We start from the raw sequence: 24,374 nt of genomic DNA, 5'->3' as shown, positions 1-24,374 counted from the left end.
TTAAAAGATTTTTTTATTTAATAATATAATAATAAATAATATTTTTCCTAAGTCTGTTATTTGGTGTTTTAGTTGGAAATGGTCCACGCCGGAAAGAGTTATCTCTCTCAATTGTGTTGCCTCCGTCGTTTCCTGCGATCGTTACAGATTGACGGATTATAAAGGGACTCTCTTTCTCCTTGCTTTGACGAATCCATTCGAAGATCACTGATGGGAAATGAAGATAGCAGTGAAGAGGTTTAGCACGAGCCTCGATTTAGGATTTGTGTATTTTGATGAAAGAACCAAACTTTTTTTGATAAAGTTCGATGCTTCGTTTTGATCTGTTAAGAATTAGGAAAACTCTGATCGTACTCTGTAACCACAGGTTTGTTCTTCTTCTGGGGATATGGTGACGAATCTGAAGGCGTCCATAAGAGAATTGAGTGGGAAAGTGAGGGAACAGGTGCTCTTTGTCTCTTTGTTTTTATTGGTCTTTCTTATACTGGTGTTCTTGATTTGAATATTTGATAATGACAGTTTCTTACTTTGTTGCTGTTTGTAACTTAGAATCAGAGAAAATGTGATGTTAGGGACAAGCTGCAGCAGTTGCGAGAAAGAATAAACGCTGAAGGTGTTGATGTTTCAGTCCAGGAGGAGTTGATACCTCTTTTGAGATCACTCAAGGTGAATTAAGTTTTTGTAAGTTTCCACAAGTTAATTTTTACTGTGAGTGGAACTCAATATCTGTTAGGTATTTTCAGGAATTAGAGAAACATGAATCTGAAGTCCGGTCTAAATGCGATGCTAAGCGTTCTGCGTTAGAAGATGCAGTTTGTGATTTGGAGGAGAGAGTCGCCAAGGGTGAGATTCCTGAGGAAGATTTAGATGTTTTGTTGGCTGAATCACTGGATCATCTGACTTCAGCAAAGAAGGTACTCTCTCTCCGTGCTATACATCTTGAGATGAGATTCAGGTTTCTCCAATGTTTTTTTTTAAAGAAGATTATGGTTGCTTCCCCCTTGCTTCATTGTAGGAGCTTGCTGCAACGCTAAGAGACATAGTATCTCTGAAGCGACAGATTGATGATGTACCATGCCAATCTGAACTCCTCCAGTATGGTCTCCTTCCACTACTTCTTACTTTAAAGATGATGCCCTGTATTTAGCAATTAGCACTTTGTATTAGCGTGTACTACTTGGCGTTGAGTTATCTTTATGTTGTAAATATATGGAAGTATCATGTCAAGAGTCAAATTGCTTTGCCTATAGTTTTTAGGAATCATGTTTTAATATGGCTAAGTTTCTCTTTTGCTGTATTGTTGCACACTAAAGTCCAGTATCTCTTTCCGTGCAGGTATGAAAGAAGATTCTCAGAGCTTAATGTTTGTATCCAGGTTCGAATGATCTATTTAATATTTTACCTTGTTGCTTTACAGGTTTGTTTCATGGTTGAAAATGAAACTTGCAAGCTTATTGATTGACGAACCTTTATGTTCAACAGGAGAAGCTTCAACAAACTAGGAAGCTCTATGGGACATACAATGCTCTTTTAGAAATAAAAGACTTGATGCTAAAGGAGATATCATTACTTAATTCAATAGGTTCGCAGGTAAAACATGCATTGCTGTTTAGCTACTTTCTGTGTGTTTGCATCAAATCTTTTACGTTATACCTTTAGATATCAAGTTGATCTACGTTTCTGCTTTCTCCTTTTAGTATATATCTTGGTGTGTCAAAAGCTTTCATTCTTACCATTCTTCTTTGTTAACCCTTGACTTGAATGCAGTTTCAAGACGTGATTGGTACTCCTGGTGGCCGTGTGAAGTTAATTGATTCAATGGAAGGAGTCATGAAAGGGATCCAACAGGTTATCTGAGTTTTATTCACTTAGGTGCATGGCTTGAGGCACAAAGCTTACATAACTTTTGCTTTGTCATAACAATTATTCTTTTTTAAATGCAGAAGCTAGGAAAGGTACAACTTGGTCTTCAAGAAGAGCAGAGACGCTGTGATGCTTCAACAGAAAAGTATACCGCTGCAGCTGCAGAGCAAAGAAAATGCTATACTGTACTAAGAGCCTTCCAGGTTAGCACAAAAAGAAGAAACAATCGATACTGATAAGCGTTTCAACTCCTGAGAGTCATCTATTTAATATAGTGTGCCAAATTTCTCAATCGCAGGAAGAATGCACTAGAAATGACAGGCTGAGGAGTCAATTATCTGCTATAAGCAACACCACTGGCTCGAAACAAGGGATGTAATAAGGTGATGTAAACATGATTCTCTTTTGATTTGCTGTATCCATATGCTCAGCATTAGACACGGGAAAAAATATGAAAATCTATATGCATAGAAACAACACTGGTTGACCAATTGGGTTATATATATTAGCTATGGAAAACTATTATACTCTACTCATTGAAGAAGAAGATATATGTTTGAATACAAACCTTGAAAAGGGCATGTTCGTTTGTGTTTTAGGTATTATTCTTCAGGGTTTGGTGGGGGTGTTCTTTTAAAAATTAGTTTGAAACTGTAGTTGTAATTGTAGTTTCTTAATAATAATTACTTGGACAATCTAATGCATGAGAATTAAAATGTCAATAGTCATCAAAGGAAAAGCGAAGGTAAAAGTTGTAAACACCCTTTATTTATTTAAAACTCGTGCATGCCTTCGACGTTTCAATCACAGCCCCAAACGTACGAATCGGTGTCACTGTCGTAATCCATGAGTCTGTAGCCGATAGAGTAAAGCCTGTCGTATTCAACCTTAAATGAACAGGCGTACGAACGCTCGGCAAATGAAACATATGACGATCAAGACGAAGAAGGCTGGCCAAACTAGCCGCTGGATGGCGTAGGAGGTTGCACCGAAAGCCCCAACGAAGAGAGAGACCACGTATGGGACGAAGAGAGACACATAGGGTAATCTACATAGGCAAGACAAGCAACCATTAGAAATATAATAACAGGATGAGGAGTACTCGATTCTCCTTCCATCTTTGTTGGTTTGATATTTAGAGTTCTTGAATTCTCTCTGGTGTGTTAGTTTGAATGGTTTACGTGAGGGGTTATAATGCTCCCCTATTTATATGAACATGATTTAAGGAAATCAAAAAACTTTATATGTATGTTATCATGTTTCCTTTTTCTCCTTTTTGTAATATTTCCGTTAGCACGAGCGTCATTGTACCTCGATTTGTTATTTCTTGTTACTTCCTGTTTGGTTTAGACATGATTCCTTTGTGATATGTTGTATGAAAATATGCTCAGCTTGTATATGAAAATCTATGGAAAACTATTATACTCTAAATCATTGAGGGAAGATATGTTCGAATACAAGCCTAGAAGGAGGCTTAGAACATTGTAAGCAGCTATTAAGAGTCTGAACTTATAACAGCTTAGAAGAAATGCCACATTCATCATCATCATCTCTCATATTCAGACGTAATCATGTGGCTTCTTTTCAGGATCTGATATGCGAACCGGATCTCTGGTATCCCGTCTCCTTGAGATGATACGTCCTTGATGTTCTCTACCTGCAAATCAAATAACGCCTGAGCCAAAAGACTGAAAGATTGAACTGATCATTTTGTAAAGTGGCAATGCAACATACAGACTTGTTTTATCTACTCCGCCGTGTATTTGTAAGACAGTGGCTAAATTTTTCTTTATCAAGAAAGTCACCTGGTTGTGTAAAGATCCTGTGACAGGGACTGGAGGTGGTGTCTTGATGAACCGGCCTTGCTCGAATATCCGGGGACAAAAACGGTGTTTCTCTAGAGCTGCCTCCTCCTTCATACACTTGTCCTTGTTTGTATGGACCGTCGCTTGTGTTGTTCTTTGTCTTCAGTTTATGAGACAAATCCGTAGACCATGAGCCTCCGCTTGATCCTGCCAAAGCCATTATCACATCTGCCTGCAAGGAAACATAACGTTCAGATAAGTTTTAATATTTGAATATGAGAGTCTTAATAGAGGATTACTTTGTTTGGGTGAACATCATCAAAGACATGAGCTTGACCACCATAGAATATAGTCATCTGCTTAGTACTCGATGTCAAATATTTCCTATTCGCGGTACTGCAAATACAAACAATGAAATGAAGACAAAGCACCAAAGGACTAGAGACAAGCTAACTCTCACCTTGAAGGGGTAAGACATTCCACTTTGCTCGGGTTTGGCATTGTAAAAGAACTCATGATGCGTGGACCTTTCATCCCTGTTCGTGAGCCTTCATCTGCCGCTGTCTGAGCCACCGCGTCGTCCTTGAACCTGCTTGAAGACAGCTGATGAAGCAAATGACTGATCTGACCTCCTCCACGTGGAGACTGGTTTGCCACATTCACGGAATGGCTTCCAGGTCCGCTTCTTAGCAACTAGACAGATCACAGAAATTGAGTTCTACGAAGTAAGTCATGTAGGTTTCTAGTTTTATCATACCTTGGACCAATGCAGAGCCTCTGGATGCTGCTCTTGAGTTGTGATGTGTGAATCAGAGTTACTCCTTTTGTTTCCGGAAAATCGATTGCTCATTATAGAGCCAGAAGCTTCTCTTCTTTGTCCAAACAATTGTATCCCATCAAGATGACTCCCCACACCGCTACCTACATCACACTGCAGTAAGAACTCAAGGAAAGAGAGAGAGAGGAAATAAAGAAGACCAATTCATTACAAAAAAAAAACCATCACAACCTCAAATGAGTATGACCCACCAAACTCATCACTCAAATTCATTCCCAATGTCCCAACTAATCCACCAGTGACATTATGGTTGGACAGACAGGAAGAGAGAGAGAGAGAAACTGTGTCCTTCACTACTAGAGCTTAATCAACCACATGCTTACTCAAAAACCATGTTCATAAAGTTTGAAACTAAAAGGAAACAAGACAATGGAGACTTCACAAACCAAAGATGTTCCAATTATTTTTCTGCTTATGAGATCTAATCAATAATGAAATAACCAAAAAGTTTCCACCTTTAGAAACTAACAAACATGATCATCTACACTCCAAATCGAATCTATGTAAAAAAGGCTTGAACTTTCTATACTGTAGATAGAAACCCTAAACGTACAGAGAATCATCAGTAGAAGCACACTTCATCAAAAAGCATCAAGAGAGAGAGAGAAGAACCAAGATCGGAGGTAGAGGAAAGACCGCCGCGTCCACCGGCGGAGGAAGCGGAAGCTGTCACCGGTTTATCTGCCTTGTCCAGTGGCAACATGGAAGTGGAAGCTAAAGTTGGAGTCTTGGAACCAAGGAAGTCATGGAACAAGAGCTTATCTTGTTGCTCTTTCACCCGGAGACGAGAATCAACATCGTCATTGTTGTTGCGCTTCATCATTTGAATCAACAAGTGTTTCAGTGTTGTAGCTACTTCGCCACCACTTCCTCCATTTACAGTTTGGTTCTCTCCGTTTTATTTCATGGACACACTCAACGAGGAAGAAGAAAGAAAGAGAGAGAGAGAGAGATCAGAGTGTCTGTCTGTTTTTACATAAAATAAAAAGGCGAGAAAGGTTTTGTCTTTATGTCCTTGAACCTCTCTTTATTGTGTTTCTCTTACATGATTCTAATTCCCATAAATAATATAATAATCGAATCATATAAAATACTATAATTAAATTCACCCAAAAAGTAGTTAGTAAGATGGTAAAATCATTGCATTACAGACTTCTTTTTGTTATTAAGGTATTATAAAACCGTCTAATCAATAAAGTGTTTTGTGTATCTAATGTAACCAACACACTACTGACCTATACGCACCTTCAGAAAGTTTAGTTCCTTCGTGGGACAGTTAGTAAGGTTGTCAACTAATGAATTATGCATAATTATTTTAATTTGTGTGTATTATTAGAAACTATGTGAAATTTTCACCGGAAAAGATCCGAGCTATAAGATGATGGCGAATGTTGATTAAATTGACAAGTAAGTAAATGATATTGGTCATCTATGTGTCTTTGACAGATATGATTTCATGTTTCCCACTTACTATATTCACACAAGTTCCAAATTTACTTTTTGGTTTACTGTTTACTATCTTTTCTTCACCAAGATCCAATATTAGTGCATGATTGTGGTCAAATGTTACGCGAAATCTGATAATGTGATAAAACACTTTTTTATGATTTTTGAATGTTTTTCAAAACAAATTACAGTTGTTTTTTTGTCAGTAAATTACAGTTATCTGAAAAAACATGAGCTGATAATAGACAATCCAGTAAAACAATTAAATGCATTTCAACCAAAACTAACCAGATTAACCAATAAAACATATAAAAATTTATAAGAATATTAGAGGGTGTCTCCCTCTAACATGAATCATCATCAAAGGTACATAATTCTATGTTTTATATTTTTCCTACCATTTGAGGTTTAAATTACAGGTTTATGATAACTGCTAAAGTCACTGTAATTAACATTTTTAAAAGCTGAATGAGTTAATCCAAAACTCAGAATATTGGTTAAAATAAATATTATTGTAAAAATTGCAAAAGAAAAGCTGAATGGGCCTGATGTTAATGGGCTAATAAAATATAAAAAAGCCTCATAACTTCTAGAATAACCAAGTCCACATGTTTCTTTCGCGCTTTATCTCTTATAGTTTCGGCCATCTTCTTCATACCAAAAATCAATCGCCGGAGATCGGAACCTGCTCGAACCGGTAGAAATGGCTTCGCTCGGTTTCAACCTCGGATTCTCCTTCTCCGGTGTGAAAATTCACCAGCACCGACAAGTTTCCGCAACCGGAAGAGCTCGCGTTATCTCCTGTTGTTCCTCTTCTTCTTCAGAAGCATCTCAGCAGGGGATCTCTGCCACGACGCCTCCTCCTGAGATAGAGCTCGAGTTCTTCGGTGTAACTATCGGTGCGATATTCTCGTTAAGTTACGATCCGATTCTCTCGTTTGAAAACTCTTTATTGGTTTTTGTAATTTGCAGCCCAAGCCTGGGAGCGACGGGACGTATCCGAGGGATAAAGCGAAAGCTGTGAGCGGCGAGAAGCTTCTGAGAAGCATTATGCAAGATAATAAACTCGAGCTTTACGCTACTTACGTGAGTTTAAACTACTCTCTTTACTCATCCGTTATGTGATTACGAAATGAGGTGTTTGAAATGTCTCTTTTGTTTAGGGGAAAGTGATGAACTGTGGAGGTGGAGGAAGCTGTGGAACTTGCATTGTTGAGGCAAAGTCAACTTCATTTATCTGTTTTGTTTCTGGATTATATATGATTTGATCTCTGACTATAGATGAATGAGTTATTGGTAGCTGTTTTCATATTTGAGTTTTGTGTTTGGTCTGTTTTGATTAGCAATTTGGTCTTTTGATCATGTGTGCAGATTCTTGATGGGAGAGAACTTCTGAACGAGAGAACAGATACAGAAAACAAGTATCTGAAAAAGGTTTAGTTTTTATCACTCATCTGTGTATATCATATCATAAGATATGCAAATTAAGATTAACTCAGGAAGCTGTGATGTTTTGAAGATCCTAAGTCCTTGTTTGTTGGTATTATTGGTGCAGAAGCCTGAATCTTGGAGACTCGCGTGCCAAACGATAGTAGGGAACAAAGAAAACTCAGGAAAGGTACCCTACCTACCTACCTACTTGAAAGCTTTTGATGATGTTTCTTATTGAGATGTATCACATTTGTTTATTCTTTAGGTTGTGGTTCAGCGGATTCCGCAATGGAAGAAGTGAATTTCCCTTGTAAGTGTAATGTTTCTCAATTCGTTTATCAGTTCGTATTGAAGAGAGTGCCATATGTATGTCGTCCCATACTAGTTTTCTGTTTGTATATCTCCAAAAACTGTTTCTTGTAGATGGCAATAGTCATATACATATGAGATAAACTCTCGGTGGGTTTTACGCGTTTGAAAATTAAATATAACAAATGGTTTCTTAAGGAAACAAGAAGATTGACATCATGCCAAATTAGGAAGGATATACATCATTCCATCAACATTGAAGATTCTTAATGGATACGTCCCCCCTCACAATAAATATCTTGACCAAATTAAATATAGACCATCTACTATGTATCTCTATCTCTCTCTCACGCACGCCAAAACTGTAAACATAAACACTATAAAAAACACATAGATGGTGGTGTTGTTGCATTAAGAGAAACCAGTTTTCCAGCTCAGAAAATACAACAAATAGCATCAAAGCCTGATGAATGATTCATATCACCTAAAAGAAACCTCATAACCGCTAAAAAAAACAGCCAGGACGCAATCTTTTTTTGTTTTAGCTCACTTTTAAAACATTTTCTTGTTGAGAAAGAAAAAACAAAAAGCAAGGGGCCAAAGAGGGCATCACTATCATATCCCTCTGAATCATCATCATCCTTCTCCTCCTCAATTTTTATTATTATTTTTTGTTTTGTTTTGTGTGATTGCTGTTTGGCTCCCAAAATTTAATATCCAGAAATATCTATAATATATATTTTTAATATCCCTCCCCCCTTGTTGATCGGTGAGCACAAAATAAATAATAAAAAAATCGCAAAAGGGAATTGAAGAAAGAACACTACTACGATCACCAACGACGAGAACAAGGAAAGGATTTCTATAAGCTGAAAAAGTTGACTCTTCTTCTTCCTCTTCCTAAATTGGATTCTGGGTTTTCTAAGGAGGAAAAAGTCGTTTTGTTCCCTAATTTCTCGTGATAATCAGTTTCAGGTGCGAAAAATTAGGTTTTGCTAAATCTATCGACTTTTCCCCCAATTCTTCCCCATCTAGGGTTTGCTATTTCACGATCTTGATAATTCTACAATTTCAATCGATTTCGTGTTGTGGGTTTTTCGCAGGACATCGAATTCAACTTCCCATGGTGCACAAAAGCCCTACATGGGTGTTTCTCTTCTGAGCCAAAACCATCGTAAAGCTCAAACCTTTTCTATACATTCATGGAACGTTCATCAGATCACGTCATTGACATCCCATCCACTGCTTCCTCTTCCCACGATAGAATCTCCAACGTCTTGGAGCCTCTACAACACGAATCACCTTCCACTCCTCCTCCATTACCTGTTTCTCAGCCAGTGGCTACAGTTTCTTCGGCTTCCTCATCTACGAGGTCGAATCCTAGAACCAACCGTAGGAGAAGGAGTCCTTTGAACTCTGGTCTTTGGATCTCCATTGAGCTGTTCCTCACTCTCGGCCAGATCGTTGCAGCTATTGTGGTTTTGTCTTTGTCTAAACATGAGCATCCTCGAGCTCCCTTGTTTGCTTGGATTGTTGGTTATGCGTGTGGATGCGTTGCGACGCTCCCGCTTTTGTACTGGAGATATTATCATTCTAATCAGGCGTCTGAGCAGGAGTCTGGTCAGCATCGTCCTAATCTTAACGTTGCAGCGGGGCCGTTTGCGTTCTCTATATCCAGGACTGCTGAAGGAGATGGTAGACAGGGTAGCAACACGCCTTCTCGTAGTAGATACCATGCGTTCATAAGTGCTGCTAGGTACATGTCTTTAAGTGTTTCTTACATGAGCGTTTTTTGCATTTTATAATTGAGTCTTTGGTTTTGGCTTTTTCAGGCTTAAAGTTATTGTGGAATACTTCAAAATGGCTTTGGATTGCTTCTTTGCGGTGTGGTTTGTGGTTGGTAATGTATGGATATTTGGAGGGCATTCATATGCAGCCGAGGCTCCTAACTTGTACAGGTTAGTCCAAAATTTTCACACAAACCCTTGGCTGCATTTGTCAATGACTCACTCAGTCCATTATATGTCGTGTAGGTTATGTTTAGTGTTTCTTACCTTTAGCTGTATTGGCTACGCGATGCCCTTCATCCTCTGTACAACGATATGTTGCTGCTTGCCTTGCATTATCTCGATTCTCGGGTACAGAGAAGATCTAACTCAACCCCGAGGCGCCACACCTGAGTCGATAAATGCGTTGCCCACGCATAAGTTTAAGTTGAAGAAAAGCAGAAGTAGTGGCGGCGATGAGAATGGTTCAAGTACTGGCGAAGGTGGAGTCGTGGCGGCTGGAACAGAGAACGAACGTGCTATTTCAGGAGAGGACGCTGTGAGTTTTTTTGCTTACACTTTTGACTGTACATTTACTCTCTCTCACAGATGGAGTCAAGTATCTGAATGTTTACAATTGTTTGCAGGTGTGTTGCATTTGCTTAGCGAAGTATGCAAATAACGAAGAGTTGAGAGAGCTTCCTTGTTCACACTTCTTCCACAAAGAGTGCGTTGACAAATGGCTTAAGATTAATGCTAGTTGCCCTCTTTGCAAGAGTGAAGTTGGGGAGAAGAACTCTGATTTGACGAGCCAGGGGGTCTTAAACTCGCTCTCTTCTGGTGAAAACGAGACCAATCAACAACCGCAACAACAGCAAATGCGGAATGAACATAGAGCTGATAACGGGTTGGCCAACAGCGTTGTCTAGATGTCTGACATTTGCTCGATGTTGGACGAAACGGTAGACGAAAGGCGTTTATGCGTTGTTGTTCCTACACAAAATATGTGTTTCGTCAGAGAGTCTCATTGTGAAGAAGGCGAAGGAAGAAACCGGCGGGGAAGCTCGTACGGTGTAAATGCTTTTTTTTTGCGATTGTAGTTTGAAACCCTCTAAACATATAGGAGATTTCAAGTATCAGTGATTGAGTTTGAGTGTGTTCCAAATACTTTGTTCTTTTACTTTACTCTGAATTTATTACGAACAGAACCTTCATATGACGAGAGACAGGTTCTTTCGATTCCTATTGCCCAATGTAGAGAGACTCACAGCTCAAAATCAATTATATAAAAAGCTCTTATACTGGATAAGAGTGTCACTTGTTTTTTTAAATAAGTGCTGGAACCGGAGAACTGTAACAAGACCACTCATCACAAGTATAATAAGGTCATAGCGTTGCTTTTAAAAGAGAGCTCACAGAGTCAATAAAAATGAACTTTTCTAAACTTGAACAACATTACAGCTTGATGCATATGTTTTCTTGAACGGTTTAAAAGAAGCAAAAGTGACTCAGACCCTGAAGCTGTATCATTTAAGACTGAAAATACTGCATAAACCTCTACCAAAAGACTGAAATGATACGATCTTCTGATTGAGCTCCCTAGGCGTTGTTTTCCGAAGAAGGGCTTTCATGCACATACGTGCCAACTGATTTGAACCATCGAAGCAAGTTTCGATGATCCTTAACATAAAGCCATGCTTGAAGAAACGGGAAGAGACTCTCGTTCACACCTCGCTCCTCTAGGAAGCTATGGAATACGTCTCTCATCTTCTCATCCAGCTCCCTGTCAAAACAATTTACCAACACTTATTTGTCAGTAAGAAAAAAAAAAAGCTTTGCTATCAACTGTGAGCTCCGTGTTTTATAAAAGACAATGCTCAAAAGCAGACACAGATCCTTGTTTTAAAACTGAGAAAGAACAGGCAAAACAGTAATCCTTGAGAAGATTCAAGATACAACAAACTGAACAGATACATTTACTTGTGCTTACTCTAGAACACGTCTACCACCCATTCTTAGTTCATATTTCTCAACGTCAAACAACCAGAAAATGAACAAACTACCAATGTTAACATAGTTAGCCTGTTCACAGCCACCGATTATTACTTTGAAAAATTCTGAAGACAAGACAGCTTAAAACAGAAATGAATCACATAAGCTTGCTTAGTACTGACAATCTTAAAAGTTCCCAAACACAGATTCTTCTTTAGTCTACTACTAGTCCATATCTCTATATTCATAAACTGAATAACTACAAACTTTTAAATCAATTCTAATGAACAACGTTGTTACAAGAGAAGTTTGAAGAGAAGTTACTCGAAAGAAGGGCCAGTGTAACGAGCAGGATCATCAGACAACTCCAAATCCTCGAGCTTCGGCCTCATGGAAACAGAGTGAATCCCCAACGCATCCGGGTAAAGCCCGCAAAGGAAATGCAGAGACTCAGCCTGATTTGGCTTCGACACAGCCACGTGGAGGAACAGCTGGTTAATCCCATCTTCATCTTCATCATCACCTCCGTGAGCCAACCTCATCACAAAGAGATTAATCTCTTCGTTCCCAATAGATTTCCTCAGAACAGCGCCAGTTCCTTCAAGGGAGCCTTTCACAATCTCGAACGGTGAAGGAGGTGTCACTTTCTGCAAAAATAAATAAATCAAAAACCCTAAGAGTGAGAGGGTTTAACGAAAAGGTTTAATCTTTAGATGAGGAGCGAACCGGAGGAGGAGTCATCTTGGAGACTTCTAGGTAATGTTCCTTTAGGGAACGGAGCAGCATAGAGTCCACCGCAGCTGAAACGTCGCTTGGCTTTCCACTTCCTCCACCGGATTTGCTGGATAGAGCTCGTTGAAAGTGACGCCGGACGGCGATGTTACCGATCACTCTTCTCAACATTTTTAACTTCTCCGTCTCAAATACAGCGGCGAGTTGCCTTCTTTCTTCGCCGAGTAAACAAGAACCTTCGATTTATATATACGCAAGAAAGGCATTTCGGTTCAATGTCTGGTTCGGTTTGGTTTTGATTAAATTCTAACTGAGCTCAGCCAGATTTAGATCTTCTTTTTTTTGTTTGACTCGGTTTAATTTGATTTGGTTATAGTTTGGTTTTTAAAAGATTTGTTCATGGTTCTAAAAATCTCTACAAACCGAAATTCGATTTATTCGCTTCAAATTGATTTAAACCATTTTATTGAATCGGTTTAAATCAATTTAACTGATCTAAATTACTGATATAAATCATTTCGTTTGGTTTGATCTGGTTTAACTCGATTTGGTTATAAATTGGTTTATTATAATCGGTTTTGAAAAGTTTTGTTCAAAAATCTGAATTATAGTGGGTGTTTCTAAGCACGAAGATGAACATGAAGAATAGATAGAAAGAAAGGGTAAACCAAATTCAAAGAGAAAAGCTTTTATCTTGTCTATGTTCCCACATTGTATTCAACATAAATCAAAAGATCAAAAGTCATATCTCTAAAAGTACTGACCCTGCAAAAAGAGGGAAGAAACACATGTTCATATATCAAAACGGGTGAGATAGTGGGTGATTGGTTTCACCTCACTGGCTGCTGATTGTAGTGATTCTTCTCTTTCTTCTTCTTTTCCGCAGCCAGCTTTGCCTTCCTCGCTGCTGCTTCTTGTGCCGCAACTTTTGCACCAGCATCCGTCTCTTTGCTTGATTTCTTCTTCTTCATTGATGCAATCTTCTTTAGCCGTTCTTTGATATCCATGGAAGAAGACGCCTCCTCCTCCTCCTTCTGCTCACCGGACTCACCTGCAGCAGCATCTGGGTTGCTCTTCACTTCATCCTGAGATTCTTTTACCTCCTTCTGTTTATTCTTCTTTTTCTTCTTCTTCGAGGCCTTTGATTCCCCGGCTGCATTCTCTTTCTTCTCTCCCTCTCCGTTGGCGTCCTTCTTCTCTTGCTTATCTGTTAAGTATTTGCATAAGGAAGAAACTTTTATCAGTATTAGCCAATGATTATCTCAGCATATAATAATAACAATAAGCCAGTGTAGAGCAGAACTGTGTGATAGATATACCTTGAGAGTTTTCTTGACCATTGATGGGTGCAACTCCAAAATCTGCTAACAAAGCATCAAACTCAGCTTGTTCCTTCTGTTTCAGCTCTTTCTTGGAAAGCTGCCTCTCTGGTTCCTTGGGTGGTGCAGGAGCTTCAGGAGCCTTCTTCACCTCAGGCTCTGCTTCTGGATGAACTTGCGTCTCATTCTCTTCCTCCAAATCATCATCATCACCTTCGTCAAGAATGTCCTCTTCACTTTCACTTTCCTGCCACATTAAAAAGCAAACGCATCTCTATCAGAAACCCAATGAACATACAGGCACACAACCAGGGCGCAAACATATCACTAAAATTTTATAACAACAAAGGTTTAAAACAATAGCCACAGAACATAAAAATGCAAACTTTTAATCATTCATCAGTCAAGTACAAAGGCTATGAGGTAAATCCACATCAAACTAAAAGCCAAAACCATTGAATGCTCAAGTCCTCAACGAGAGTAGTTCCAAGCCGTAGCACTAAAATCATGTGAATTCTAAAGCTTCTCAAAACAAGTTTCAACACACGACACACCTCAGCATATGAAAGAAATTGACTTTTCAAAATCTGCCAACAAAGCATCAAAGCAACGACAACAGAACATAAAAATGCAAACTTTTCATCACCCATTCGTCAATTATAAAGGCCATTGAACGCTCAAAGTGGTTTCAAGCCATTCGTCAACTAAACACACCACACGACACACATCAGCAAGAAATTGACTTTCTAACCTCAACGTGAACCTCTTTAGCATCCGAACGGGACGCTTCGGAGGTACTCCACAAGGCCTTGGGCGGAGCAGTGGTAGCGAAATAGTCATCATCTTCATCGTCGCTGTCGATATCCGCCCAAGCCTTAGCTTTCAGAGGCGTAGGCGCCCAGAAGACCTGCGGCTCAGGCTCCTTCACCGGATCTTGACGTCCTTTGCTCTTGTCGGACTTCTTCTTCTTCCTCCGAGTATCCAAAGCCGCGAACAAGTTGGTGTTCTGAATCGGCATCGATCCTTCGTCTCTCCTGTTTCCACCACCCACCATCTTCTCTTCGATTCGGATTACAAGAGCTCTAAAGGTTTGATTTTTAGTAAAACCCAGATACGGAATTGCCCGATTGCAGCTGAAAGATCTGAGTAGCGGCGATTGTGGATAATTAGGGTTACGGATCAGAAAGGGAGAAATGAAGAGAAGGTTGGGGGAAGCGAAGTTGGAATCGAATGGGAGATAAATAGAGTTTCCTTTCGGTGTGTAGCAATCGTCCAGATTAGGGCTACTGTGGGGGGAGCTACACGACGAGGGATGGAGAGATCTTCTATGTTATTTGGAATGTTATCTCTTTATGGGTGGGGATCTATACCGGAAAATTAGATTAGAAAAATCGAACCGGAGATTGGAACTGAACCCTTTTTATTTTGGTTTTATTAACACAAATTGTGTGGTGATCCGAGCTCATCTCTCACCAAAGTAAACAAAACTAACCGTGACAAATGTTTTTTCACCTCTCTATTCATATGTTATGTATACTGTATATAAGGTATTGAATCGTTAAGATACTTTATTTTTTAAAAAAAAAATTGTTTGTAATACACTCAACCAATTTCTGCAAAACTAAAACGAATTCAAATTTTATGCATGAATTCATTTCAAATAACCTATTTTATAACTTTTTGGTTGTAATACACACTATAAAGATAAATAATAGTTTATATATTGAACTTAAAAATCTGTACAAAAATATTTTTTATTTTATATTTTTTTAAACATTTTTTACATTTCTTATTTTGTATATTTACATTTCAAAAAATAATTAATAAAATATTATTTGTTTGTTAATATATCTGATATCTAGTGTTTCTATTTTTTTTTGTTTTAGCATTTAAAATAAACTAGTTTCATTTTTTTATATAAATATTTTGTTTTCGATTCTAAATTGGTATATATTATAATATATATATATATGTTTTAAAACATAATAAGTTTACGGTATATTTTTCATTGAATATATTATTTTAAACTTTCACATGTATTTGTATCTTCTTATATATATATATATATATTTTTGGATTATTATTTCATTATTAAAATCATAACTATATATATAAAGATTAGTAAAATATTGTTTTATTGTCATATTTAAAGATATTGTAACATTTCACAAATTTAGAAAGTTTTTAAAAAATTAAACTTTTCGCTTCATATATTTATATTATCGAGTAAATAATTAAACATTTATTTTTTGTTTATTTTTTAAAATAAACTATATAGTTTAAAATTTGTTTTCATTGGTTTAAGGTAGTAAAGATTAATCATTGTTAGATAATATAATTTTTGTTTAAAAAAAATCTTTATAATTTTGAAAGTTAACATCGACAAATACTTAAATATTTAACATATGGAAGTATAAAATTACAACATTAAATTATATCTATTTAATTTATACTATCTAAGTATCTATAAATCCAATGGATCATCTATTGTTTAAATTCAATTATTGATAGCCCAATAAAAATTTATGGTATGTCCAAAACTTAAATGATAATATTAGAAATTAAATGTAAAACATAAATTTCTAGAAATAGGTCCACTAGGTACATTTAAAAAAAAACAATCACACATGAATCAGTGTTGTGACTTCTGTATTTATATAAAAGATAAATTATTATTAAAAATCATATAATCTAGATACAAAAGGTTTAAAATTTCATTTTTCTGTTATCAGTCTTTAATCATTATAGAACTGAGGACACTAATATAAGTTATATAAGATTTTGATCCGTGCTTTAAAAGTGCTAGATATTGTATGATGAAAATTTCCGTTAAAAATATTTGGTTAATTTATAAGAATTTTGTATATTTGAAATATTTCTGCATTTAAATCACTATTTTAAACCCGATCTGGATCTATGATTGAACCAGTAAACCAAAAATCCCATATGTAATCCGGTTTAGGTTTTAAGAAATATTTATTATTTAAACCCGATAAATCCTGCAACAAATTAACTTCTAAATCTCGAGGCTAGCCAGTTTAATTGATGGGTGTCTGGTATGTAATTCAATTTGATTTAAATTAAAAAAAATTTAAAACGTAAAGTCAATTTAAATGGGTGCATTAGATATTTACAATATTTAAAAATTTAAAGTCAGTTTGATTTTTATTATATGTCGTACTAAGTTATTATAAAATATTGTTTAAATATGTTTTCAATATTTTTTATGTGAAATGATAAAAAATAAAGAACAAAATGATAAAATAAAGAAAACTTTACTATATTATAAATATGATATTTTCTTGTATTTTTTAAAACCCTATCAGATTACATGGGATTACTGATTTAAAATAGCTTCGACCGTGGATCCGGATCGGGTTTAGAAGCACTAATGTAAATAAAAAATATTATAGATAGACAAAATTATTATAAATTAACAAAACATATAATGTTGTTAATGGAGTTTTTCATCGTAAAATATTCAGTGGTTTGAAACGCGAATAAAAATTTAATCATATATTAAAATTATCTAAACTATTAACCTGTGGTTATCTCTACAGCCACTGAAAACATGATATAAAATTGAAATTTGTTATGAACAAAACCTCAAAAAAAAATTACACAATAACAAAATCACATAAAATATCACAAGGAATACGACTAATATATAAAGGTATAAACTAAACTACGGTGCATAAAACTAATAGTCATCAACGAATGTTTCTTATTGTGTGTATTTTTTTGTGTAATTTGTTGAAAGAGAATTGCTTAATTTATATTGAATACTCCTTTTTGATTTTTGAGAAGCAGAGGTGGCGTTTGTTATTATGTAAGACTTCCATACCTATTGAATATTTCTTTTGAGTATTTAGAATCTTACCATAAAAACTGTTTACAAATTTAAACATTAACAATCGCAAATATAAAATCTTACCATATATATTAGGCTAGGTGTTAGGATTTTTTGCTATTAAAATTAACTACGTTAGGCCTATTGGTATGAGTTGTGATTTTATTTTTTGGCTGTAGAAATATTGATGTGATTTTTTTTTTTTGCTTTGGCTCTAGATTTTAAAATTTTAAAAGTCTTTAAAATAATAATAAAGAGCCGAATTGAATTTAAATAAAAGAGCTATGAGCTTTAGAAAAGTACAAATCTAAATTGGTGTAGATTTAGGGATGTAAGTATAATTGTGGCTATGGAAAACATTTACATCAATAGCTAATTACACATTAAGTATAAGATATAGTCTGATTTAGTCAAATTTTTTTTTTTGATAACCGTAGTGTGATCTTAAAGGCTTTCTAGGTCCAATGACTAATCACTACGAAGCCCATAGAAATTCGGGTTTTCTTGCCACTTAAGACGTCCATGGGTGGCCAAGAGGAATCGAACCCATAGCGGAGCTCCAGCTGGAGCCCCTTTACCACTATGCCAAAACCACTTGGTTAACACATTATTATAGAGAAAGTTGAGTCCAATTTTGTGTGTTTTACTAGTATTTGATTTAAACTCGAATGAAAAATCCATGACCAATTTGATTTCCATGAAAATTTAGCCATATAACTAGAACATTGTCTATAACTAAATGGTTGGTTCATTATTTGGTTTATGATTTATAACGTACCCATAGTAGATAACTATATGTTAGACACATATTGATTAGATTTTAAAATATATTATGATTTAAATGAATTAATGTTTGGTAGTCCAAAATTTAAATATAATTATATAACATATGACCTCTGAAAATAATTCTAATTTAATAAATTAGATATATTATTTTATAGTTTTAAAATATCTAAATTTTTATTAAAAAATAGTTTTAAGGGTTTAAAGATATATTATTTTATAGTTTTAATTTTTAATAAAAAATAAATGGATATCTTTCTCAAAAAAATATTAAATGGATATCCTTATTTTAACCGAAACCAAACTAAAATTTACAAATAATCTGTGTAATTATTTTAGTCTCGAAAGATCCAAAACCCAGCCGTAACCGAATGAAACCAGAATTAGATAATGGGCCAGTTTTAATAGTTTGGGTTCAAGTATTATAGTTGAGACTAGTGTTTTTAAAACCGGACCGACTCGATGGTTGGTTCAACCATGAACCGGATACATAGCCGGATTTGGTCTAATAATTGGTTCGACCATGAACCGTTACGTAACCAGATTGGATTTCAGAGTTATTACTGATTAAAACCATTTAAAACTATCAAAAATCTTTAAAAAATTAATCCATATAAACATAAAACTAGTTTTTATTTACAATGTTTATGTTTTAAATTCATTTATATTTTAATTATGTATCATATTAACTAACATTAATTTTAAATTTATACATTAGAAATATATTAATCCAGATTATTGAACCAGATTTGATCCGGTCGAACCATATTAAATTGTGATCTAAAAATTATCCGGTTCGGCTTCCGTCCGGTTTTAAAAACACCTGTTGAGACCCTCTCTCTCTCTTTTCGTAATCTTAACTAAATTCTACCCTTATTTCACGGTAGACTTTTCTCTACCCTTATTATCAGGTGCTGTTTCGATTCTAGGGCTAATATCATATTTGGATTTGACGATGACGAAGGAGTACGTGATGCTCATACTGCTGATGATGATAGTTTTTTCACCGTTTCTCCCACCATTACAGTTTTTCGGCAGTTCAGATGGAATTATTTTGACAGGTCCTGATTTCACCCGCAAATTCAACACTGTCGAATCTAATACGGGTAATAAATTTTTATTTCTTTGAGTTTATTAATCAATTTTTTTATAATCTTTGTAATTGCTTCATCAGCTGACTCTGTGGAAATCAGAGTGTGTGATGCAATTGGAGTGGTTTACATGACTGAGTCGCTCGACGCATGCGAAAAATTGATCTTGGAAAGAGACATGTTGATGTTGTCAACAACAACAACTAGATCCTTCTTTGTAACAAAAGAAACTGCACAAGTAGTAAACAAGTATATTTGTCGGCCAAATGTAGCAGTCATGCGTGTCCCTATTCATACCGACCACCTTTACGGATTAATCACCAGGGGTCTTCTCTTCTACACCTTCGTCTTCCTCCTTTTACGTTTCTTCAGTTAGCAATTCCTAAGTCTGAATAAAATAATGCATGTTAGCACTGGACTACACATCAGAATCAGTTCATGGTATTTATTATCCTTTTGATAGTTTGATTTGCATTTTTATTTTTCTTATGTAACAAATATATAACATGAGACATAGAAGACGAAGAAGAAAATCGGAATTTATAGATATATCTGAGGTCTAACTAATCCACGATAATAGCATGTCAGATTGATTACCAACAGAGTCTAATTTCTATTCATTACGTTCTCCTCACTTGGGCTATTATATTACAATCATCAATGATCCAATCTCGACAACATGCTGGATTACAGCTTCTATCTGAACCTGGTACACACGAGATTGTCCTATAGCCTCAAGGACTCCTCTCCGAGCGGATGGAACCAGCATACCAGACCACTGCATGCTTGAACTACGGTACAGGGCCGTGCCTGACATTTGCAACACTAGAAGCGAGGAAAAAAAATTGGCCCATGTAATTTAGCGTAAAAAAAAACTTAAAATAATAATGAGCATTAGTTGGGTTTCAAACCCAGGCGCTTAACAGTTCGACTCAAATAACAGCTGACTCCACCAACTGTGCTACCTAAACATGTAAAAAATTAACCCCAAAATATATTTTTTACTAATCAGCCCTCAAACAAATGCTTGATGGACTTGTATCCAGGCTCGGCCTTGGCTTGAACATCATCATTTTGATTATAGGAAGACCCGAGGCATCTTGAATCCAACAATTATTAAGTGACTCGGTAACATTTTCAGTCAGATGGCCAATCCTTGTTCCTTCAAAGCAGTATGTGATCCGCAAAGAAGGAAGGGATATGCCACAAATCAACGAGGCAGCTGCTGGAAGATCTCATACATCAAATTTCAAGTGGGTGGGACATTTTGCTGCTTCCCAACAAAGGTGCACAAGAACAGAATTGTTGAACTGCTCACCAATAATAGCAAAGGCCAAAGGAAATATAAAAATAATTGTTGCAATTCAGATATCCACAGATTTATACATGGAAATATATAAATAACTGTTGAAAGCTCCCATCAACCAGGAATCCATGGTAAGGGTTGAATTCTTCTAATTCCATCACAATATCTAGGAAGAAAGCATATTTTGATCCAACATGTGTACTCTGTAATGAAGCTGATGAAACTTGCAGTCACCTCTTCTTCAACTGCAATTATTCCAAACAGATATGACAGGTGCTAGTGGGAGGTATCCTGCAAAGGGCTTTCACCACGGACTGGAACGACATTGTGACGATGGTATCAAATAATAGACTGCCATCAACAGAGCAATTCCTACTTCGATATGCATTCCAAGCCACGGTCCATGCTTTATGGAGAGAAAGAAATGGGCGTAGGCATGGAGAGCAAACAAAGCCTGCAAGTCTGTTGGTGAAAATAGTGGACAAGACAATTCGATTAAAGCTCCTCATGGTTAAAAGAAAGGGCCACAAATACCTTGAAGAAAGCTTGAGCACATGGTTTGGGACTAGAGAGTCAGAACCATAAAGATTTTTTGCCTTATAGGATTTTCTAGAAGTTAAATACTACACCAAAAATAGAAGCACTTGATGTAAAAAGGTTTTGCTTTGAATAACATTTAACATTTATTCAAAAAAGAAAGAAAGAAGAAAGCATATTTTTCGAATGACCCGCCAACAGCATCCATTATACATCCTCCCCTCGCGTCCATGCTTGCTTGTATGATAGTGTAATTCCATGATCTTGGTGAATTTTCTCCACTATCTCCTTAGGTTTGCAATATGGATTTTGTTTCAGCCTTTCTCTCACAGCCTCAGCAACCTATTCCACTGGAGCTTGATAGTGACCAAGGTGCAAGATACCAATGTATGACACCCGTGAATAGTCTTCTTTATTGTAAAGGTTGGCACATCAGGAAGCTTGGCATATTGAATCCACAGCAGTGGCACTTTGCAGTAAAGTAAGGTTTGTCACATTTAACTGAGTGCATCTCAAAGCGCATGGAAATTGCCGCATCTAGGACATGGGAAAATTCTGTACCAAAGACCAAGTGGTGCTCAGCAGCTGTAACCAGAGACCGGCACCGAACAAGAGGTTGAGCTAAGTCTAGCTGCTTAGAAAGGCTTATGTCCAGGCAAGTATGCGATGACCGAATTCCAACTGTAAGTTAGCAATGAGTTCCTGAGCAACCATTAAAGCTAGCCTATCATTCTCTGACAATCATTATCAGGAAAGGAGAGGTCAAAAGCATTGTCATAGCTTTCACTTTGAGTTTCTTGAGTATCAACCTCGTCTTTTCCTTCCAGATGTTGTTCTTCACTGTAGGGTCATTGAGTTTTGAAGAAGTCATTGGACGCTCCTGGTTGTGGTTTTAAACGTCACGGGAAACACTTATCTGCAAAATTTTAGTCATGAGTATGGAAACAGGTATTGTTCTGTCGAGCTTCCATAAAGTGCTCCTGACTAAACGAGACATTGTGGTTAGCAGCTCGTCATTTACCATATCATCACGGTAACAAAAGCAAAATGCAGCCCATTATCTGTACTGGATTCTTATTGAACGAACTCATACTGTCTTGCAAACAAGTAAACAACGTAAGACCTTGCCAGAAGTGAGAATAGTTCGGATTTAGAACTTGAATTAACAAGAAAGAACGTTTCCTGAAAACAATAACAAATAAGCCCCCTGACCATAAGCCTAAGCACAGAAGATATATATCACATAATTAACTAGCATGAAAGCATCAACCCCACAAAATCAACCAGACGGAAAATCCAAATCAGGATACGAGAACCCAGAAATGAAAGAAACGATTGAAACGATTTTACTTCCCAGAGATTGTGTTCAAGCCTCAAGTCTTAAACTTCCCCCATCTCTGAAACTGAAACACCCTCCAACCACCAAACCCCAATTCTTCAAAATTTCACAGACTGATAACACAAACGCGGATACAAAAAAAGAAAGAGATTCCCTTTGCGTGAAATCGTACCTGCAACAATCTTCCACAGAACAACAAAATCATGAAAGAAGAACACGGAAGGGCGACAAGATATTTTTGGTCTTTGATTCCTCAGGCTTGTTATTTCCGTCGTCATTTGCCTTTTTCTACCTCTTCACTCTTGTAATTGGAACTACATCTAACCTCTCTCTCTCATCCTTACTAATAAAAGGGATCTTTTAAGGCTCCATAGAGCGTCCACATCAGCGAAAAAAAATTCTCCCGAAAGATGACACGTGGCATGAAACTATAGTTTTACAGGTTAAATACTACTATTTTCAAAAATTATAAATAATATGAAACATACAACCAAAAAATAGAAAAAACTACATTGAACATATGTAAAATTACCATTTTTTCACTTAAAAAAAAAGACGGCTTAATTCCATAATGTAATATTACGGTTTATAAAAAAACAAAAACCAGATATAAAATTCGAAAATGAATAAATATATGTAAACATACAACATAAAAAATAGAAAGACTACATTAAATATAGAGTAATTGGCGTAGATACACCCATAAACTCATGTAATTTGCTATATAACCTTGAGGCTCCATAGAGCGTCCACATAAGCAACAAAAACTTCTTCCGAAAGATGACACGTGGCATAAAATATAGTTTTACATTTTAATATTACTAATTTTCGAAAATTATAAATACTAGTTAAACATATAGCATAAAAATGAAAAAAACGAATTAAACATATGTAAGATTACCATTTTTCACTGAAAAAAAGACGGCTTTAATCGCCAGAATGTAACATTAAGTTTTATAAAAAAAGTCAAAAAACAGGATATATAATTTCGAAAAATAATAAATATATGTAAACATACAACATAAAAATGGAAATACTACATTAAACTATGTAAGATTACTATTGTAACATTTTTATTTAAAAACAATAATATGTAAACATACAACATAAAAAATGGAAAAAAAACACTATTAACATATGTAAGATTACCATTTTTCACTAAAAAAAGACGGCTTATCTCCATAATGTAACATTACTATTTTGTAAAAAAAACATTATATATAATTTCGAAAACAATAAATAATATGTAAAACATAACATAAAAAATAGAAATACTACATTAAATATAGAGTAATTGGCGTAGATACACTCATAAACTCATGTAATTTGCTATATTAACCTTGAGGCTTCCATATAGCGTCCACATAAGTAAAAAAAAACTTCTTCCGAAAGATGACACGTGGCATAAAATATAGTTTTTACATTTTAATATTACTAATTTCGAAAATTATAAATAATATTTAAACATACAGCATAAAAAATTAAAAAACTACATTAAACATATGTAAGATTACCATTTTTCACTTGGAAAAAAGACGGCTTATCTCCATAATGTAACATTACCGTTTTATAAAAAAAGTCAAAAACATGATATATAAGTCGAAAATATAAATCTATGTAAACATACAACATAAACATGGAAAACGATACATTAAACATATGTAAGATTACTATTTTACCATTTTATTTTAAAAAATAATATATAAACATGCAACATAAAAAATGGAAAAAACAACATTAAACATATGTAAGATTACCATTTTTCACTAAAAAAAGACAGCTTATCTCCATAATGTAACATTACTATTTTGTAAAAAAAACATTATATATAATTTCGAAAATAATAAATAATATGTAAACATACAACATAAAAAATAGAAATACTACATTAAACATATGTAAGATTACCATTTTACATTTAAAAATAACAATAATATGTAAACATACAACATAAAAAAATGGAAAAA

At 35.6% G+C, this 24,374-nt stretch overlaps 6 protein-coding genes and 2 long non-coding RNA genes across 10 annotated transcripts; 4 read left to right on the top strand and 4 right to left on the bottom strand.

Annotated features, from left to right (window-relative positions):
* The first annotated feature begins 30 nt into the window (after positions 1 to 30).
* LOC103850796 (coiled-coil domain-containing protein 93) lies at positions 31 to 3,135 on the top strand. Of its 3 annotated transcripts, none has more exons than XM_018653746.2 (11): positions 31 to 237; positions 368 to 445; positions 550 to 666; positions 744 to 914; positions 1,016 to 1,095; positions 1,336 to 1,375; positions 1,483 to 1,590; positions 1,768 to 1,848; positions 1,944 to 2,066; positions 2,162 to 2,246; positions 2,764 to 3,135. In XM_018653746.2, exons 1-10 carry the CDS (start codon positions 211 to 213, stop codon positions 2,240 to 2,242), a joined length of 906 nt encoding a protein of 301 aa, XP_018509262.1. In that variant the 5' UTR covers positions 31 to 210; the 3' UTR covers positions 2,243 to 2,246; positions 2,764 to 3,135. The 3 variants fall into 3 exon arrangements, with proteins under 3 accessions (XP_018509262.1, XP_018509264.1, XP_009125835.1); XM_018653748.2 differs by having other exon boundaries at positions 2,674 to 3,135; XM_009127587.3 differs by lacking the exon at positions 2,764 to 3,135 and having other exon boundaries at positions 2,162 to 2,468.
* Positions 3,136 to 3,270: 135 nt separating this feature from the next.
* Positions 3,271 to 5,638, bottom strand: LOC103850786 (protein TIFY 8). Its single transcript, XM_009127576.3, has 6 exons — positions 5,119 to 5,638; positions 4,426 to 4,589; positions 4,129 to 4,361; positions 3,968 to 4,064; positions 3,669 to 3,900; positions 3,271 to 3,520 (listed from the first exon to the last, which is right to left on the bottom strand). The coding sequence occupies exons 1-6, from the start codon at positions 5,327 to 5,329 to the stop codon at positions 3,423 to 3,425; spliced, it is 1,035 nt and encodes a 344-aa protein (XP_009125824.1). The 5' UTR covers positions 5,330 to 5,638; the 3' UTR covers positions 3,271 to 3,422.
* Positions 5,639 to 6,573: 935 nt separating this feature from the next.
* Positions 6,574 to 7,889, top strand: LOC103850777 (photosynthetic NDH subunit of subcomplex B 3, chloroplastic). The gene is made up of 6 exons (XM_009127565.3): positions 6,574 to 6,841; positions 6,925 to 7,038; positions 7,116 to 7,169; positions 7,324 to 7,386; positions 7,508 to 7,570; positions 7,649 to 7,889. The coding sequence occupies exons 1-6, from the start codon at positions 6,656 to 6,658 to the stop codon at positions 7,682 to 7,684; spliced, it is 516 nt and encodes a 171-aa protein (XP_009125813.1). The 5' UTR covers positions 6,574 to 6,655; the 3' UTR covers positions 7,685 to 7,889.
* Positions 7,890 to 8,807: 918 nt separating this feature from the next.
* LOC103850765 (E3 ubiquitin-protein ligase At1g63170) lies at positions 8,808 to 10,677 on the top strand. The gene is given in 5 exon segments (XM_033279656.1): positions 8,808 to 8,886; positions 8,889 to 9,448; positions 9,525 to 9,650; positions 9,726 to 10,017; positions 10,106 to 10,677. Coding segments are annotated over 5 exon segments (1,311 nt in total). The 5' UTR covers positions 8,808 to 8,835; the 3' UTR covers positions 10,388 to 10,677.
* A 130-nt stretch (positions 10,678 to 10,807) lies between these two features.
* LOC103850755 (uncharacterized protein At2g39795, mitochondrial) lies at positions 10,808 to 12,424 on the bottom strand. The gene is made up of 3 exons (XM_009127544.3): positions 12,177 to 12,424; positions 11,775 to 12,097; positions 10,808 to 11,241 (listed from the first exon to the last, which is right to left on the bottom strand). Exons 1-3 carry the CDS (start codon positions 12,351 to 12,353, stop codon positions 11,058 to 11,060), a joined length of 684 nt encoding a protein of 227 aa, XP_009125792.1. The 5' UTR covers positions 12,354 to 12,424; the 3' UTR covers positions 10,808 to 11,057.
* Positions 12,425 to 12,828: 404 nt separating this feature from the next.
* On the bottom strand, positions 12,829 to 14,836 carry LOC103850752 (troponin T, slow skeletal muscle). Its single transcript, XM_009127537.3, has 3 exons — positions 14,253 to 14,836; positions 13,502 to 13,748; positions 12,829 to 13,389 (listed from the first exon to the last, which is right to left on the bottom strand). The coding sequence occupies exons 1-3, from the start codon at positions 14,553 to 14,555 to the stop codon at positions 13,013 to 13,015; spliced, it is 927 nt and encodes a 308-aa protein (XP_009125785.1). The 5' UTR covers positions 14,556 to 14,836; the 3' UTR covers positions 12,829 to 13,012.
* A 972-nt stretch (positions 14,837 to 15,808) lies between these two features.
* Positions 15,809 to 19,774, top strand: LOC103850743. The gene is made up of 2 exons (XR_004451420.1): positions 15,809 to 19,240; positions 19,309 to 19,774. It is a non-coding gene; the product is annotated as an uncharacterized LOC103850743 (long non-coding RNA).
* A 777-nt stretch (positions 19,775 to 20,551) lies between these two features.
* Positions 20,552 to 22,891, bottom strand: LOC117128192. The gene is made up of 2 exons (XR_004451417.1): positions 21,066 to 22,891; positions 20,552 to 20,993 (listed from the first exon to the last, which is right to left on the bottom strand). It is a non-coding gene; the product is annotated as an uncharacterized LOC117128192 (long non-coding RNA).
* Between the last annotated feature and the right edge of the window lie 1,483 nt (positions 22,892 to 24,374).

Source organism: Brassica rapa, chromosome A01, assembly GCF_000309985.2.
Source record: "Brassica rapa cultivar Chiifu-401-42 chromosome A01, CAAS_Brap_v3.01, whole genome shotgun sequence".
Classification (NCBI taxonomy): domain Eukaryota; kingdom Viridiplantae; phylum Streptophyta; class Magnoliopsida; order Brassicales; family Brassicaceae; genus Brassica; species Brassica rapa.
This window is presented reverse-complemented; position numbering and strand designations above follow the sequence as displayed.